This window comes from Bombus pascuorum, chromosome 8 (genome assembly GCF_905332965.1).
Source record: "Bombus pascuorum chromosome 8, iyBomPasc1.1, whole genome shotgun sequence".
NCBI lineage: Eukaryota > Metazoa > Arthropoda > Insecta > Hymenoptera > Apidae > Bombus > Bombus pascuorum.
The window spans coordinates 16,450,173-16,468,660 of NC_083495.1; the positions used below are offsets into that span (position 1 = coordinate 16,450,173).

An 18,488-nucleotide genomic window follows, 5' to 3' on the forward strand; every position below is an offset into this window, starting at 1 on the left:
TTGTTACCGTACGGAGTGTGATTGTTTTGAAAATAACTTGTCTTTTTCAATGTAATAGCAAATTCACCTAAATTAGCATAAAAATCGATCTTCGTTTGTTTCATTGCGGTCGTACGAGTTTGCGATCGTTAAAACAATTTGCACGTTAAAAATACATAATTCCTTGTCATATTTCAATATACATATATATATATATATATATATACGTATACATACATACATACATACATACATATATATATATAGATTTCCTTTCTTTGCACCTTGCATTTGAATATTCGACGACACCATTTGGTGTCTTAGAAACCACGTCTCATTGTGATTTATAATTTTTATATACCGTTATAACAAAGTAGAGGATACTATATTTCAAATTTTCCTTCGTCGCTCTAACATTTACCATTTGTCTAATATAAAGTGAATAGATAGAGATGAATATCATACCTGTTCGTTCTTTTTGTAAGGTGTCGGTAATAAATTTCTGTTCGGAAGGCGAAGTATCTTTAGGTTCGTCGCCTTTTTCTTTTTGTTCCATCTTGTATTTCGATTCGTAAGAATCCAATTTTTGATCGATAATATTTGAATCTTCGTAATCTAGAACGAAAGAATGAACGACGCGATTAAATATACATATCGTATGTAGCACGCGTACGAGGATTATCGAGGTCCAGCGCAAGAGGAAGCTGCGCGTCACAGCAATAACGTCGTTTATTATGGGAAGTTGCGTTTTGATAAAAATCGCATAATTAAGACTACTGTGCCTTTACTTAAACTTATCAATACGAAGGTAGCGTATCCGAGGAAATGTTTTATTCTTTATTCTATTTCCTATATGCTCAAATCTGAAAGTTTGATTAAAGAGAAGGTAACTACGTGGAAGTTACTTTACGTTTATAAACATTCGCGGTAAAAGCAGGAATTTTCTTACGTAGTTATCAGTCAAGGGATAATAACTAAACACCGAGAGATTTTAGAATTAATAAAGATCTCGCTTTTCCACCTTTTGCGAGATAAATCCCTTTTGCACCGGACCTCTTGTCCGACGTTAAAACATTCAACGGATTTTACCTTTCAATTTCTTCTGCACTTCCACTTTGGTTGTTATTTCTGGAAGAACGATATTTAATACGCAAATTGGTTGTTGGGGTGGCTCCCCTTTCGCAACTTTTGGTTCTCGCATAAACAGCATCCTGGCGACCGGATCTAACAACGGATCTTTCACTTTTACGTGAAAGGATAAACGATTCTGACGAAACGCTTTGAACGTAAATTTCAATTGTACACCCGATTTCGTCACAGGTACTAAATTCCCACTGAATTCGATATAAAGATCTTTCCCATCGAGCGCCTACAAAAGAAATATACTCGTTAATACGTTTCTATAAAGATTACGTATATTCTTATGCTATCTTACAGCAAGCTCTTTTATACGTGTACATCAAACTTAATAAGCTCTATCAGGTAATAAGAAGATATCATCTTCGCAAAGAACAAACGACACGCAAACGCGTCACATTCATTTACTGGAGACTGAGATTTGAAATAAAAAAATCAGCTTGCTCTTTCTCGTAAAATTATCACTTTTTGAGTCGTGTCACTTATTCAATAACGTCATATTGGTAAATTCAGGTTGCTGCTCCTTTTTTCGTTTCTTCTTCTCCTTCCTGGTTGATGATCTTGATAATTAGTAATTAGTAATCAAACAATATCGTATTTGAAATCATTTTCTTTGGTCGAATTTATATCGAACACATATTTTATTTGTCACTAGTCGTCGGTAGGAGGCTCAAACGCCACTCGTTATTACTGCAATTAATTCATACAAAGAAATTGTCAACTAACATACGTGCAACTTTAGCCGGGCAAAAATATGATTATTCATCCAGCGACATTGCGAACACAAATTATTTTCGTCCATGTGAATGTTGGTATTTTTCAGAAAAAGTAATATTTAAAAAATAGAAGTAATTAAGTATTATAAACATAAATCTTAAGTCTAAATCGCAAATGATACGTCTCCTTTTCTTCAAGATCGTCGAACCGTACCAAAATTATTTCAACATTGTTACTAGTAGAAGAATCGTGTTGCTGGTCGCGAACAAGAAATTTGTCGCTTTTAGAATATAAATCTGTACAAAATATCCTCTGCCAACTGTTCTTCGATTATTCGTTACTGCTAAAATAAAACTTATTCTATCTTGAAGAGGACGTCTTATGACAATGACAGAGAGAAGCCACAAAGGAATTAATTTTCACTGCTACGAAATTTCGCTTATTTCATCTTGAACGCGTCATCCTACCGCGTTATCGGATCGAAAAATGGTCCGTTTCTTCGTCTGAATCGGAATATCGAACCTGCACATTATTAATAAACGTTCGTAATTGAAAAATGGCACGATAGCAGTCGTATTTATTTTTAGACGTTTTCCATGATCTTTGGATTGGAGGAATTTCGTTTAACCGTAATGCATAATTTGTATGCTTTTCTTAAAAATATAGCTACAAGTTATAGTACAAATTACGTCAGTTAAATTTCCCTAAATTTCACCAAGTAGAAAATATGCAAATTGCGTTAATCAAATATTTCTTTCGTTATTTTATTATTAAATGAGTAACTCGTTGGATATCGATCGCTTTCAGTTGCTTATCGTATAATTTTTTTAAAAATGCTTCACGTTACTTGTAAAATGTTCAAATATATGTAATACATTTTTTACAAGTACATTCTTTACATGTAGTAAATCGCCTATTTTTAGTCTTACAAAGGAATATCCCCTGATGTAAACTTACGCATGACGTATTTTTTGAAAAAATATTTCACACGTAAAAAAATACGCGTTGAAGGATTCAAAACAACCGCCAAAGTTGGGGCTTGGTAATACGTTTCATAAAATATCTGGAAAATTATCAGATTTCGAGAAGCGATTCGCACGTAAAAATTGTACATCGCACATAACGACAAATCGCGATGAATACGCAACAGATTAAAGTATAAAACGATATATTACGCATTACGTTACCACGTTGATCCTGCAAAGGTTCCTCGGTGTTACAAAATTAAACAGAAAATATTCGAAATTCATAGTAGAATTATGGAACGTGAAATAAATGGAATTTGTTGCGCGTAAAAATAAAGAGTGCATATTATAACAGAAGAATAAATCTTTCGGATCTTTGAAAGAGACGGCACTCGTTAATTAGCTTCCTTCGAAGTGGAATAAAATAAAACTAAATACGATCGACCCTCCTATAACGCGATTAATTCGTTCCGTGTTGTATAGAAACTGCATTATAAAAATATCGTGTTACAGGAGGGCTGTCCAAGTCTATTAAATCGTGCTATATGGAAACCGTGCTGTAAAGGTATCATGTTATAAGACAGTCGAGCGAAATACACGAGAGAAAGGAAAACGAAAAGTGTGAATACACGCGTTCTTCGGTTCTTACGAGTGCAACGAAATAAAATTATGTAATGAACGATATTTACTTCGACATCGCGGCTTTTTACAATTTCGACAAATTCCTCTTGCCTTTCCAAGGTATGCATTCCTTCCTTTCCATCGGTCATACACAATATTCTCAACGTTGCTTCGAGCACATCCATTCGTTTCGAATATATCACGAAACTGTATGAGAAAGATATCAACGTTTTAGAAAAACGGCTAATCCAATTAAAGCGATTCCAGTTAATACGTACTTCGTAATATATGGCACAAATAACGACTCTTCGTACAACTCGGTTGCCATTTTCGGAACCGCGCCTATATTTCGGCAATCCATTAGCCAAAATCGAGCAGATACAGTCGTAGTAAAGGAGACTGTGTCGTTCATAAAAGTTAACGGTGTCGAACCAGTAACATCTTCCCATTGTGATTCGCTCGTCCCACCTAGATGTAAAATGAAACAGAAGGACACCCCGTTAAAAAGCGTCACTGGGTTCGCGTATATGTAAAATATCACTCGTCCAGGTTTCCAACTTTAGGGGTCGATGCCGTATATTAAATTTTGTCGTATTATCAATTATCGTCGATCGCACCGTGGAAGATGAAATTTGCCGCGATATACGAAAGTACGTACGTGTAGCGAATACCGACGGGATTTATTATAAAAAATTTGTTAAACCTCGCTGTCAAGGAAATAGGGTAACTCGACGATGGTTCGCGAAAATCAAAGTAGCGATTCCTCGATAGAGGATGAATCTGGAGAAAAGAGTTGGAAATATCGGAAATATCGACGGTAATGTTCTAAGGCGTGTTACTGAAAATAACGCGAGACAAATGAATAGCAATTCGAACGGACGAGTAATAAATAATTCTACCCTAAAGAGATACATACTTAACGAGTTTCAATTACGATCGCTTTACCTGCGATACTGCACAACAGACGTAGCGTTGGTGTTTCACCGCCGTATTGATTGATCATTCCTTTGTTTGCAGCTTGAGGTACGGGTATTGTAAGAGTAATCGGTTTGTGAAACTTTCGTCTTCTCGGCTCGATCGTTATCACGGGTGAAACGGCTACGCAATTTCCTAATAATTTTGCTGTAAGTTCTGCCGGAATCACGTGGGCCTATAAAAAGCAATATCCACATTTTTGTCGATTATCATCGGTTTATGCGATAATACGGTTCATAGAGATACGATGTATTACGGTCTAACTTACTTGTAATCCGACCTTGATCTTCTTCGTTAATGCTCCCGGTGGGAAAACGGCTTGAACGTCGTTAGCCACGCTCGAAGTCAAAATTCCACCTTCGGCACCGATTACGTGAACTTCCTGTTTAATTCTCGTGATAATGGCAAAGTATTGGGGAAAATCTGTCGTTATTATTCGAGTGATTCTACCAGAATGAGCAGCGCTCATTTGAGGATCTGCAAAGTAAGAAACTCGTAAAATCTTGTTACGTTTCCGTCTCGATACGAAATACGTAAGCTATATTTCAGAAATACCATATGGAGTATTTAACAAAGTAGTATCGTTGTCAACAGAATTATCATGCTCTTTCCAGGTTTCTCCATTTTCACTTCTGAGAATAATGATTTCCCTCTCTTTGCCTCGAATGGATGCGAAATGGGGTATATCGATTAGAACAGGCCTGAAACAAGATGTATCCAGCTCTTGATAACAAAAAGGATATATCGTCGTATAAAACGATTCGCAGAATGGTATTTACCCTAGAAACGTTGCACCGACCGGCCCCATCTCCATGATACGAGTTGCTAAAGCCTCTCCTTCCATCAAAGGAGGAGGATTCGCAATTTTAGTAGGTTTTATCAATCTACACGTAACGCGAATTGGCATCGTTGCTCTGCGTGGTGGTACGATAATACGTACACCGCTGTGTCTACATCCTTTCATAGCACCTCCACGTGCATCCACCAAGAAACTTACTAAAAATCTAAAAATTGAAATTTTCATTGTAAATATTATACCAGTATCAGTTTACCGTAATAAGATAATTACTTGTATAAAAGTGCGTATATTTTTCGATTCGCTTGAAACTGTGAAATCTGCGATCGGATAGCATATAAGGAAGCTCGAATCGAGAGTTTAATTAAAAACTAATACGTGGATCGAAGCTAATCGACAAAATCTCTTGCTAGAACGATATAAAGCCACGTTTAATAAATCGACTACATCTTATGACGAACAGTCCGGTAGAAAAGGAAAAGATTGTGAAACAAAAATAGCGATTAATCCAAAAATTATCAACTTGAACAATGTATTGGAAAATGTGTGTGTATCTTATTTTTAGTTTCATAAAGAAAAATCACAGTAATTAATTAAAATTACAATTTGAATTGTCCTGACAAATGTACAGAATATGACATTAATAAGAAAAATATTAATAAATATACAAGTAAATCGAATAAACTTACTGTTGAATGTTTCTCTTTTCTTAACTTTTTAAACATTTTACGTATAATTTTTGCGAATACTGTATTGCGAAACGAATACTCGCGCAAGGTGCGTCTTTCGTTTATCAAAATTTACATTCGAAATACGTATATTTATAAAGATATATATTTATCGAATAGGTGGACAGACGAGCGAAAGAAAAAGTGAAGTTAGCACGCATTGCTGTGATTTTTCTTTAGAATAAAAGGTTATACGTATAATAACGTAACGTGACGTTACATTGTACGATCAGACATATGAATTTTAGCGATAAAAGTTACTTACGATCTGAAATGAAGTCGGCTAAAATGAAAATATTTGATTTTCATTAATAGGAATTCCGATACAAAATTTTACGCTACAAATGCTTGATACGTCATTGAACGATATATTTCCAAGTAATTTACTTTAGCGACTATCGTATAAAATCGTGTTTACATACCCCAAATTAAATCCATCAGTATCAAAGTTTTCTGCTAGACAATAATTATTGCTTTGAGTGAAATCCTGTTTTTCTTCTTTTGTGACTAGTCGAAAACAACGCACCAGATTACGTAAAACGATCGTGACGTTTAAAAACAAGCAATAAGTGTTTTACCTTGTCTGTGTATCGGATCATCTCGTGTAACATCGATCGGCAGAGAATCGTCTCTTAAACTTTTCATCAAATCTGCTGTAAGATATCGATACGGCTGCTCGCTGATCAACGCATCCGACCCTGTAAACAAATATCTCGATTGAGTTTTGTTTTATAAAGATATTTCATTTCTTTCACATTTTATTACTCTTACATTTGTATTTATGTTCGACTTTGCTTCTATATTCTAACAAAATATGATACCTATGGTTTAGCTTTGCTTAAATCTGAATGTTTATTTTCTTGTCTATAAAACGTAAAATGCAATAATATAACTTGATTTACAACGCCTACGAAATTACTTATTTTACAGGAAACAAACATAATAATACTTGTTAAGTTATATATTAAATACGCGTAACAATTTTCTATCACGTATAAACATCGTACCTCCTTCGTCTTCGGAATCAGACATAAAGCTGGTTTCTTGCAGACTTTCAGGAGCGATCACTTTGTACTTCTCGTCCCAATTTTTGTTATCAGGTGCCAATGTATCGTAAGACAATCCTTTCAATACCTCCATTACAGATATGTATCCTAATTTTTGAGCTATGTTTAACGCGGTTAGTCCATCCTACAACAATTGTAGCATGTAGCATACGTGTTTCTACATTATTATAAATTAATAACGTTCCACAATTGCGAAGCATATACGTGTGTATACAGTTGGAGGTAAACGTAACGAAATATTGTTACTCACGTTGGTTCGTGCTTTATGCGAAGCATTTCCTTCCAATAAAGCGCTAACAATATGTGCATGACCTTGTTGAGCAGCCTGATGCAATGGAGTGTAATTATGATTAGATTTGACGTCGATAGTTGCACTATGTTTTAAGAGAAATCGAATCATAGAAAGGTTTCCAAAATGTGCGGCGACGTGTATCGGCCGATAGCCAGTTTCCGTTTCACTCTCCACGTTCGCACCATTTTTCACCAGAATAGAAGCCACTTTAATAAAATCTTCTTGAGCGCATAGATGCAACGCGGTGAGACCGTTCTAAACAAAACGATCGTTGTCCTTTAACGATGAAATATCGCTAAACGCACGTTCGTCAATTATGAGATAAAACAACGTCGTTGAAAAATAAAAAAGACCGAAAAGAATAATATCTACGTATAAGGTAATTTAACTGCAATTTTAACAACATAACTCTAAGTTGAATTCTTTAACTTACAGAGTATCGATAGTAATACCGTTGTTTGTAATGTAATACAAAAATTTTCTAACTGGGCGCATTTTTGTGCTATAAAGACAAAAATCTAATTGTTACAAATAATTACAGATAATGGACTATCGACTCTAGAAATATAATAATATACAAATGTAAATCGATTCGTTCCTCTCTCTTTGTTCGATCGCCAGACAATGCTCCTACCTTTGACTTGTGATTCGGATCAGCTCCATGTTCAATCAACAAATTCGTCATATCATAGTGACCTTTTTGCGCACTTAAATGCAGAGGCGTGAATCCTGCTTTTGATTCCGCGTTCGCATTCGCCCCATTTTCCAAGAGAGTCGAAGCAATGTCCATCTAAAGAATTTTGAATCGATTAATCATATAATGCTTGAAATCTTTTTCTAGAATTGCTTAAATCATACAAATAACTTCTCAACAGAATCGTAATCGAATTTTATAAATATCGAAATCAATAATAAATCGACGACAGACCGCGACGTGAAAGAAGTGGAAAGAAAAAGAAAAAGATCGTATTAGAACTCGTTTTCATCGGCAAAAGTTGCGTATCTGGGTGAAGTGGTCACCAAAACACGACTTATAACGACCACGTGCTATATTGTAAATATTACCTGATTTTTACGAGCAGCGATATGTAGAGGAGTATGACCATTTTGCGAAGCTAAATGGGGGGATGCGCCTTTTTCCAATAAAAGATTTGCTACATTTGGATGGTCATAATGACATGCCAAATGCAGAGGAGAAATATCATTCTGAAACATATTTTAACGCCTTAGTAAAGATTCTACGAATTACGTGCAACTAAATAATTGAACGTTTATTTATATAAGATAACGACACGTAAATTATTACATAACACTACGATAGACAGAAATCTGAAATAAATTTTCATTTGTAAGAGTATTGGTAAAGGATTTTAATATCTAGGTTGACAAGAAATAAAATCGAATTATTAAGAGACACGTAATTTTCCGTTCGTACTCGTATTACATGTGATCGTAACTTTTATTAAATAAAACATATATAAAAAAACGTAGACAACATACATATGAAATAAAAAATTAAAACATACCTTTCCTTGCGCGTCTAATTTGCTATCCCTTTGCAAAAGTATCTTAGCAACGCTCATGTTGCCATATTTAGCCGCGATATGTAAAGGAGTAAAGCCGTTTTTAGTTGTAGCCTTAAGAGAAGCATTGTTTTCCACGAGAATAGTTGCAACCTGTATACATAGAAATACATTAAATAAAACATCGAACGAAATTGTAATCGGTGTTTTAAGCTAGAAGCTACAAATAATAATTTAGATGCTAAATTGTTATGTTACATTTAATGAATTAAATATAATATAATAACTTTGATCAAACGTATATAGCATCAGATATAATATTTATAAATATCTGATCGATGACCTCGTATTACTAACACTTTGTTCTTATGCGTTTTCGAGCAGCAAACGCACATCGTATATCGTTCGTTTTATTCCGATTTGACATATCGTGAGATAAACGACGTAGCATTTGCTTATATACATACATATACGTATAAGCAAGAAATTAATTTTTAAATATACCTACTTTATATCTTTATGCATAGATAAGAAATTAAGTTTTCTCCAAACTGAATATACTCGACACAAACACTTTGGCATCGTGACATTGAATTTCTCAAACGATCCTGCTTTTACAAAAATCACTTTGCACGTTTAACGTCTTTGAAAAATATCATGAAAGTTGTATTAAAAATTATTGCCTATATCAACAGACTGAAATATTCACTTAAGCGTTACCTTTACACGTAATAATTATTTCAAAAAATGGAATATCGCTCATTATCTCCTTTCAATGGACTATTTTTCAAAATATCATCATAGTTTCGTAATGTTCTTCCAGAAGTAATATATCACTCTTCTTGAATGAATATAATCAAAGTACAAAATATATATTGGGTGTCACAGTTCTAGTATTAAGTATTACATTATTATTTTCTTTGAGACTACGATTGGCAGGGAGCCAATCAATCCCATTTTCTTTCCATTCTTTTTTCTTTGCACAACTAAGGAGATAAAAAATACTTCAAGAAGGATATAAGGGTATCCTCGGACGATCAATAATATGTCAATATTTCAAGATTCCCAACATCATAGCGATTTGTCGGTAAATAATATTGACAAACTATATTTTCCTCGTAAGTTTTATATTTATTGGCAATATGTATCGATTGTCCGAGCATCCCTTTATACGTATACGATAATGTTAAGAACCAAAATATAAAATATTAACGATATATATCGAACATCTGAGAATTCCCTCTAGGGATAACACTTTAAATAGATAAATAAAATATATTTATATAATATATATTAAATAAATGTTATTAAATAGGGTTTTAGTTAGGCCTTAATACGTGACACTTTCTATCAATACGGTAGGCACGCATTTCTTCCAGAGGAATTCTTTGAGTCTCTGCACGGTATACGACCAGTCTGTCTCTGAACAAGAGTAACATAAACTCAAAGATATCGCTTCGCGTATTTTCTTATTTTTCATACGCTAAGTTGCACAAAATTATAATTAAGATGCCTCGTAAACTAATGGTTTTCCGACGTAAAGAAGTTAATCCTTGTTTATTGGGTATGCCGAAATGGATCGATTTATCCATCGAAAAACGTATTTTACCTAAATACGTACCAATTTTCGTACGATTCGTTTACGAAAATGCATCATATCGAACAACTACCTCGGAACTATTCCACTTTCGTTTAAAACACTTTTCCATATAATTAATAGTTTCCAAGATGTTTCAGCTTCCAGTCTTAAGTGACTCATCCTGTATATTAGATCGTACCATATAAGTAATGCAAGAAGCGATACATTGTACATATTCCGTCTTTCTCTACAATTTTTTTGCCATTTTTCTATCAAGTTTCCTACTCCTCTTCTATAAAAATTCCAATCGTAACCCGTTGCATTGTTTTAAACTCTTAGAAAAATCACATTATTGGATGACCTGATAATCATCTTTTATTACTACATTCACTGATCAGGTTGTTAAGATTACTTTATAACGGGAAGAGGATTTCTCAACTTCTTACCTTGCAAAAATCAGTTTACAGGTGAATCTAAATGGCAACATAAATACGAACGCAGAATGAAAATAATAAGATGAAATTATGAATTTTTAAAATATTAATAATGACTTACGCAACGTAACGTTGAAAGAAGGCAACGTAAAAAATAAATTAACATGGTGAAAAATTTTATTAAAATTCATTACAGATAAATAACTTAACATAAAATATAACAAGTGTAAACAAAACTTAATTAACAGAATATGAAATGAAATGTAAATGATAAAGAGAAAAATCTGTATATAACAACGGAAAATAAGAAATTTTTTTTATTACAGAACCTATATAAAGTACTCACGATATCTTGTCCAAAATAAAAATAATCTACTTTGAGTACCGATGTAATCCGCTATCTTTGAAATTTCTTTGTACATTACCTCCTCCTGGCCTTCCTTTGCCGCGATATGCAACGCTGTGTACATATCTTTCGTGGTAGTATCAACTGCTGCACCATGTTGCAGAAGTAACATAACGATATCAATATTTCTTAATCGCGACGCAATATGAAGAGGTGTTTGTTGTTCCTAAAATATCGGAACATACGCTAAATTACCATATTGTTAATATATGATATATCAGTATATATCGTATACACATGTACAATCATTATAGCTCATAATCAGTAGTAATAACTTTTATAATAAATTAACGGCGTAATGCGTATGTATTATAAAAAATAAGTATAATAACGATAATGATATAAACATAGAAAACATAATGAGACTGGTTAATGGAATGTGCGAGACATTTAATAACAAGGAATGCGCATGTGACCATTTATATGTATCGTTTTGTTACAAAGTGCAATTTTTGCCAAAATATTAAGGAAACCTGATCACGTCCGGAAATATGGTTTTCAAGCAAGATTCTTTGTTTACTTACCCTTGCACGAGCATCGACTTTGGCTCCGTTTCGTAATAAAATTCGAATAATGTCTGTCTGATTAGCTCTAGCTGCCAGATGTAGAGGTGTTTCACCCCTAACAGTTGGCACATCAGGATTGGCTTCGTGTTGCAGTAGAAATATCACGATATTCATACATCCCATAAAACTGGCCACATGTAATGGAGTCAGTCCAGACTGTAAAATATATGTATTTTCTATTAACATTTTGCTACTATGACTCCATGACTTTCGTACCAACACTTTCTTCTTCGGAGTATATTTATCGACATACATAGAATACATAGAAATGATCATCTGTATTGATCATGATAGTATCAATAGCCGTTAACCAGTCTTTTCGTAACCAAGGAACTATAAAGCGTTCTATAACAAACAAACCTGATGTATTTCCCTTTCTAACGCGTTTCTTTTTCATTATCTTAATTATAGACATACATTTATAAATGGCGTAGCGGAGTAACTGACGAGTATCTTTTACTTAGTTCTTGAGTCAAACGCTAAAAAGATGAGAAATTTTAAGTATCTTCTTAACGATTGGCCAATTTCAAAACGTGTCCATTTCTCGCGAATCGCGCTAATTTAATAAAAATAAATTTTTCTTATAACTCGCACGACTCTCACGTGAAGAAACACGACGATAAAGTATTTAAAAGGGACAGTTATCGATCCTTGGGTAAAGGTAATCGAAAAAGGTAAAATAATCTGATAAAAACTATGCAATATTTTTCATTTCCAAGATTTGAGCACAAACGGGACAAACGTAAGTACTTGGTCTTTATATAGTAGAATATATCATCTAGACCATCATCTTTTACCGAATTATATTCTAAAGTCTGTCGTTTAAATGACCAACTCGGAATGAAAATTAACGATGAACGGGTGAATAACTTAAAAAAAAAAAGAGAAAATAAACTTGAACGAAAGAAATTATTCTTTGCGAGCGAATATGATTTATAAGCGATAATTAACGTGTAATTATGGGGACAATCGTTATACGGTAATTACCTCGGTAGTAGACTCGATCGATGCTCCGTGTTTTAATAAGAGTTCGACAACTTTTATTCGATTTTTCTTGCAAGCGATATGCAATGGTGTGAAGCCATTTAAAGCGCGTGCATTTGGATCAGCTTTGCGATCCAAAAGTAGTTTCGCGACTCTAACGTGGCCGCAGTGCGCGGCAACGTGAAGAGACGTTAAATAATCGATCGTAACTTCGTCCACTGGCGCTCGGTGATACAATAATACTCTCGCTGCATCCACATGATCTCCTTGCGATGCCATGTGTAACGGTGCGAGTCCATTCTGTGAAATGAATTGACACGTTCGTCGATAAAGTCGAAATGTCGATTAATTTACAAGTACGTATATCTTTCAAACATATAGGCCAATAAAATTGTTGATACGACGAGCGGTTAACGTCGTTTACGTACTTTCGTTCGTGCACTAATTGGTGCAGAATGTTCAAGAAGTGTGGTAATCACTTGTTCATGACCAGATCTTGCTGCACAATGAAGCGGTGTTAAACCATCCCTAGTTTTAGCATCGATTTGCGCGGAATTTTCTAATAATACTTTAACCATGTTGTTTTTACCCCACTTCGCCGCTACGTGTAAAGGGCTTATATTATGCTGATAAAAGAAATGAAAAATATCAGTACAGGCTTATAACTACTCTTGTCCGTATCAATGTATTCGCACCTTTGCCAAATAATTAACATCAGCTCCACGCTTTATCAATAAACGTGCTATCTCTTCGTTTCCGTAATGGGCGGCGATATGCAAAGGAGTGAAACCACTTTTTGACGTAACATCGGGCTTGTGATCATTCTGAAAAAGGAAATAAAAAATTAATCATCTTTAGCACGTCAACATTAAAATATAAAGCGATCGCGATAGTCGTGAATAAGAAATATAACAATTCCAATAACGATCAGCTACTTGTATCGTTGTTCACCTGTAATAACAGATCCGCAGCTTTGCAATCATCTTTCTTAGCCGCGATATGAAGTGCTGGTAGTCTAACTTTTCCTTTAGAATCATTCTCTAAAAGAACGCTGACGACTTTATCGTGTCCTTGTTGCATCGCTACTGCGAGAGGTGTAAATCCATCCTGAAGAATTATTTTTATCTTTCACCATTCCAATTACGAGATACATAAAACATTTCATGAATATAGATAGAGTCGTTCGAATGGAGAAGCAAGTAAGCGCGGATACGTCTCAATCGCGCAATGCAATTTTTAAATATTGGCATGCAAAGTTTTAGATAATATTCACCTCTGTAGCAAGACTCTGATTGGCTCCATTGCCGAGCAGTAATTTAACCACTTGATCGTGATTTTCTTGAGCGGCCATATATAAAGGTGTAAAACCATTTTGAGATTGAATATTAACCGCAGCACCATACTGAATAAGAATATTTACTATTTCCACTTGGCCGGCTAAAAGCATGTTATCAATTTTATTCAGTAATTATATACATTTATATCGAATTAGTAACAAACAATTATATTTACCCAACGAAGCTATGTGCAACGCAGTGTTCCCCTTTTTCGTAGCTGCGTCCACTTTAGCGCCTCTTTTTAATAATTCCGTTACTATTTCAACATGACCATCTTTCGATGCTAAATGTAAAGCATTTAAACCATTCTGAAACGTGACACGTAACATGAAGTTTTTCCATTTAATACAGAACCGATATAATACCATCTAATGAATCTGCACGTAACATGGACTAATTAGAACGATTTATAGATTAACTCGATACTTACCGAATTAGCTGTATTAATATCTAAATCGGTATCGAGGAATTCGATCACTTTTTCAAGGTTTCCGGACCGAGCAGCACGAAGAAATGCTGTCGTGTCGTCAGCCTAAATCAGAGAAACACACCAGCATTAAATACGATATTAATATTTATTTTGTTCTATTAATTTATAAATTCTACGGTCGCAATTACGATTACCAATCGTAACGTAACGTTCCCCGATTATTTCTTCTTCGCTTACTTCACAATTAGTATTAATCGTCCTAAATATAGCAAATTTATGTACATCTAAAAGATCCTTAAAGAAAAATTCATTCGACAACAAGAATTTTATGATAGAAAATTTTCAATAGTAAGTTAGAATAGTTATCGATAATTTTCACCTGGATATCAGTCTTTTTACACGTTTCATGATTAATGACTTTTTCCAATAACATAAAGTAATCGTTAGAAACATATTTTGAAGTTCTTAAATATAAATATGTTTATTAAATATTATACGACTTTGTAACCGAACGTAGCAGCGGTATCGCAAAATGGAACGTTTCTTAAATATTTTTAGCTTGTGGACCAGTTGCAAAATAAAATTCTATCCTTATAATATTTAACAACGGTATATGAAATTCCATAGTAGTTCGTAATGGTAATTTGTACTTAAATGAGAAGTAAGAAAATGGGAAAAATAAATCTGAATAAATAAAGGAATTGTATTTAGAATACCTAAATGAATTTATAAAAAGAACCTTCTGTAATTAATGTAATTAACTTCGATCAACTTTTTACGCGATCTATGTTATAATTTAAAAAATTAAATAGCTTTACAAATGTGTACATTTACGTTTATGGGACCAATCGCAAAAAGGGCACCAAGATTAAGCAGTTTAATTCTATTTGAAAAATATTAAAAAACAGGTTCGTGTAGATAAATAAATAACGCTCAGTTTTTGAAGAATTAAATTTCAGACGATAGAGATCAAAGCGTATCAAAATGATCGGTCGTTGGTTAACCTTTGGTCAATGCAGCAAAATTAATACTTATAGTACAAGTACCAATTGTATAATACTATTCGATTTTAGGATACTTTGTCCTACTGCGTACATTAGCAATTGCTTAAGAAACAGCTTGATAAAGTGTTCATCTAAACGAGTTACATAAATTATCGATAAACGATAAACAATATGAATAAATAAATTATACGGTATAAAAATATACTTTCGTCTGACAAAAAAGCTGTATCTGTAAAAACGATACGAATGTTGTCATATTAAAATCGAAATGATTTCATTAATATGATATAAAATTCGCATACGAATCCCTTATATTAGCAATAAAATTAATTTCAGATTTAATTTGATTTTCAACCAACGTTTACAAAATACGATAATAGATAAAATAAATAATTGAGAAACTTTTAACAGATCGATATCATCATAGAACTTTTATCCGTCTTCTTCGTTTTGAAACATAAAAGTGGTATTACTTTTGATTCAAGTACTCGATCCGAGTAATGCAATTGGTTACATTATACGCTACGATTTGACCATGACCTTTATCCTACCAACAACTTCGATGTATTCCGCTTGATAAATTTTGTCTGCTAGAACGTTTATAGCAAGTTACGTTGCTTTGATTATGTCTAAATTAATATGCGCAAAGTGGTAACCACACGGCAACAACCGGCTTATAAAACGTCTACCTTTATCGTATGTACGTATGTATATCTTGCTTACATCATCCCCTCTCACGACTGCCTTTTGCTTTATCTATGGTTATCAGGCAGAATTTTAAAGTTCCGCTCGTTTCGGTACATTTAATGCCGGGGCAAAGAAAATTCACGAAGCGAGGGAAAACAGAATTCGGAAAGTCGATGTGGCTATCGTCTAGCAACGAAGGAAATCAAATTATTTCGATATTATCGGTCAACGTTCACACCCTTCGATCAGTCGGGGGTGGAAAAAATACCGGCGACGTTCCGGCGCCTCTCGCTACGCAAAATATATAGAACCATACCTGACTCGTACTATCCGTAACCATCGTGCTTTATAAGAGACTAGGCACTATCCTCCTAATTCTTTCACTCGTCCAGCAACTGCCGAACACGAAGGTTCTTTTTCTAGGCACGCGTTAAATCACCATTCATGCACTCCTGAGGTAACGCGGCGATAGATGAATAGGAATATAGGAGCCGCCCCGCATACGAAACTAAGGCGCAGAATCGAGCGGCAACGATTACGGGAAAAACAGGGGTTGCATCGTTGCCTTTCTCACCCCTTCTTATACCTGTCCTTGTTTTTCTCCCACCAACTCATGCGGTGTATCGGTTCCCGACACTATGCGCACGCGCCTATCAAATCTGATCACACACCTACGCATACGCGTACTTTCTCTCCCTTTCTCTCTCTCTCTCTCTCTTTCGTTCTCTCTCTCTCTCTGTCTCTCGCTCTCCCTCTAGGGGTATAACAGCCTAGGAAAATTAACCAGGTTTCTCAACATGCGAATATCGGCCGAACAAATATTACCACCGATATTACATAGGTCGATGTATCATGGGACACGATTTCTTATTACATCAACAACAAAAATTCAATGGAACATGGCGAGATTTTTAACAGCTGGTTCTATATTGTTTTATCTTCGAACAAGTCTACTTACATTTAGGTAAATACCTTATATATGATATCAAATTGCAAATTAGTCATTCGCGATAATTTGGTCAACTTACGTTCTAAGAAAGAAATAAAAGATAAAGATAGGTTATTTTTTTTATGCGGTATATGTGTTATATATATATATATATATATATATATATAGGAAACTATAGCAATGAAAACACAATACATAATACGTTCGAGAGATTCTACGCATGTGCGATAGTCGAACGAATTCAAAAATGACTATTAACTAACTTTCTCGTTGTTTTATGATACGTAGTTAATGTGGTAAAAGTAAGTTGACTAAGGTCAATGGAAAGCTTACGATCAATATGACATATTAAATAATCGTACAACTTTTAAAAATAATATTCCAATAATATTAAGAATAATATTCTAAAACTTTAAATTTTCTTCAAAAAAATCCAGTATTTAACCCATTTAATTCTTCCATTAATATATGCATTTCCTGCACTTGCATTTATGCACACGATGAATAGAATAATACATTCTATAACGCATAATTTACTAATATTTATATACTGAGTTTACTGATATTTTTAAACGTCATTCCAAACTGTTTATCATTATTTTGTCGTACGAGCGTTAGCTGACTTAACAGTAATCTTACATTTCCAAATTATGTAAAATTCTCTACAACCAACAACATGTAATTTACCTATCATTACGTTTAATTTCGAAACATAATCACCTGCGTTTTACATTGTAGAAAAAAACATACGTAGATTGCAGATATAATGAAAATTGAATTGTGGCGGGTTAAAGAGAATTATAAAATGTAGTAAATAAGTAATCGTTTATTAGTATTATTACATTTTATAAGATAATATTATTATATCTTAGAAAACAAAAGAATATGTATCATAAGTAAAAAAAAAAGCTTTGAAATCATGAATGCTGCGACTGTTAGAATATGAGAAATCATGTTTTACTTTGTACATGTTTTACACTGTCTTTGTTGTTGATTATGTCAGAAAAAAGATGTTGAGAAGCTACTTATTTTGAGAAAAAGAATTGTAGAATACGTTTAATAATAATCGAAATACTTTAATGTCACTTACATGTCTTTAAATATTAATAACATCTCTGTTTTCCAATTAAAGTTTGCGATATGATTATAAAAAATTGCATTCTTATATATACTTTATGTTAAAAAATGATGTAACGTTTATAGTATTTAGGTATGTAAAGCTAAACTGCTTTGACTTCCTATTTCGTCATAACTAACACATTTCGTTTCGTGAACTAACAATACGATAATTATATGAATTTTCTAAAAATAT

General features: G+C 33.8%; 1 protein-coding gene across 7 annotated transcripts in view; it reads right to left on the minus strand.

Annotated features, from left to right (window-relative positions):
* The window catches only part of LOC132909827 (ankyrin-3-like), a 33,796-nt gene that overhangs the window by 14,888 nt on the left and 420 nt on the right, over nt 1-18,488 (minus strand). Inside the window, exons 1-26 of one of the 7 annotated variants that reach the window (XM_060964932.1) lie at nt 16,544-16,791; nt 14,537-14,638; nt 14,282-14,414; nt 14,043-14,206; nt 13,721-13,876; nt 13,465-13,593; nt 13,198-13,395; nt 12,773-13,069; nt 11,744-11,941; nt 11,239-11,385; nt 8,804-8,953; nt 8,343-8,483; nt 7,912-8,067; nt 7,236-7,532; nt 6,926-7,109; nt 6,497-6,616; nt 6,341-6,425; nt 6,184-6,201; nt 5,174-5,398; nt 4,950-5,095; nt 4,663-4,871; nt 4,365-4,569; nt 3,698-3,887; nt 3,488-3,626; nt 1,069-1,348; nt 445-594 (exon numbers count right to left, since the gene is read on the minus strand). In XM_060964932.1, coding sequence (XP_060820915.1) covers nt 445-594; nt 1,069-1,348; nt 3,488-3,626; nt 3,698-3,887; nt 4,365-4,569; nt 4,663-4,871; nt 4,950-5,095; nt 5,174-5,398; nt 6,184-6,201; nt 6,341-6,425; nt 6,497-6,616; nt 6,926-7,109; nt 7,236-7,532; nt 7,912-8,067; nt 8,343-8,483; nt 8,804-8,953; nt 11,239-11,385; nt 11,744-11,941; nt 12,773-13,069; nt 13,198-13,395; nt 13,465-13,593; nt 13,721-13,876; nt 14,043-14,206; nt 14,282-14,414; nt 14,537-14,638; nt 16,544-16,567 — 4,243 coding nt within the window. In that variant the 5' untranslated portion in view covers nt 16,568-16,791. Of the gene's footprint in view, nt 1-444; nt 595-1,068; nt 1,349-3,487; nt 3,627-3,697; nt 3,888-4,364; nt 4,570-4,662; nt 4,872-4,949; nt 5,096-5,173; nt 5,399-6,183; nt 6,202-6,340; nt 6,426-6,496; nt 6,617-6,925; nt 7,110-7,235; nt 7,533-7,911; nt 8,068-8,342; nt 8,484-8,803; nt 8,954-11,238; nt 11,386-11,743; nt 11,942-12,772; nt 13,070-13,197; nt 13,396-13,464; nt 13,594-13,720; nt 13,877-14,042; nt 14,207-14,281; nt 14,415-14,536; nt 14,639-16,543; nt 16,792-18,488 lie in introns of those variants that run through there. The other 6 variants (XM_060964935.1, XM_060964934.1, XM_060964931.1 and 3 more) reach the window with 6 other exon arrangements.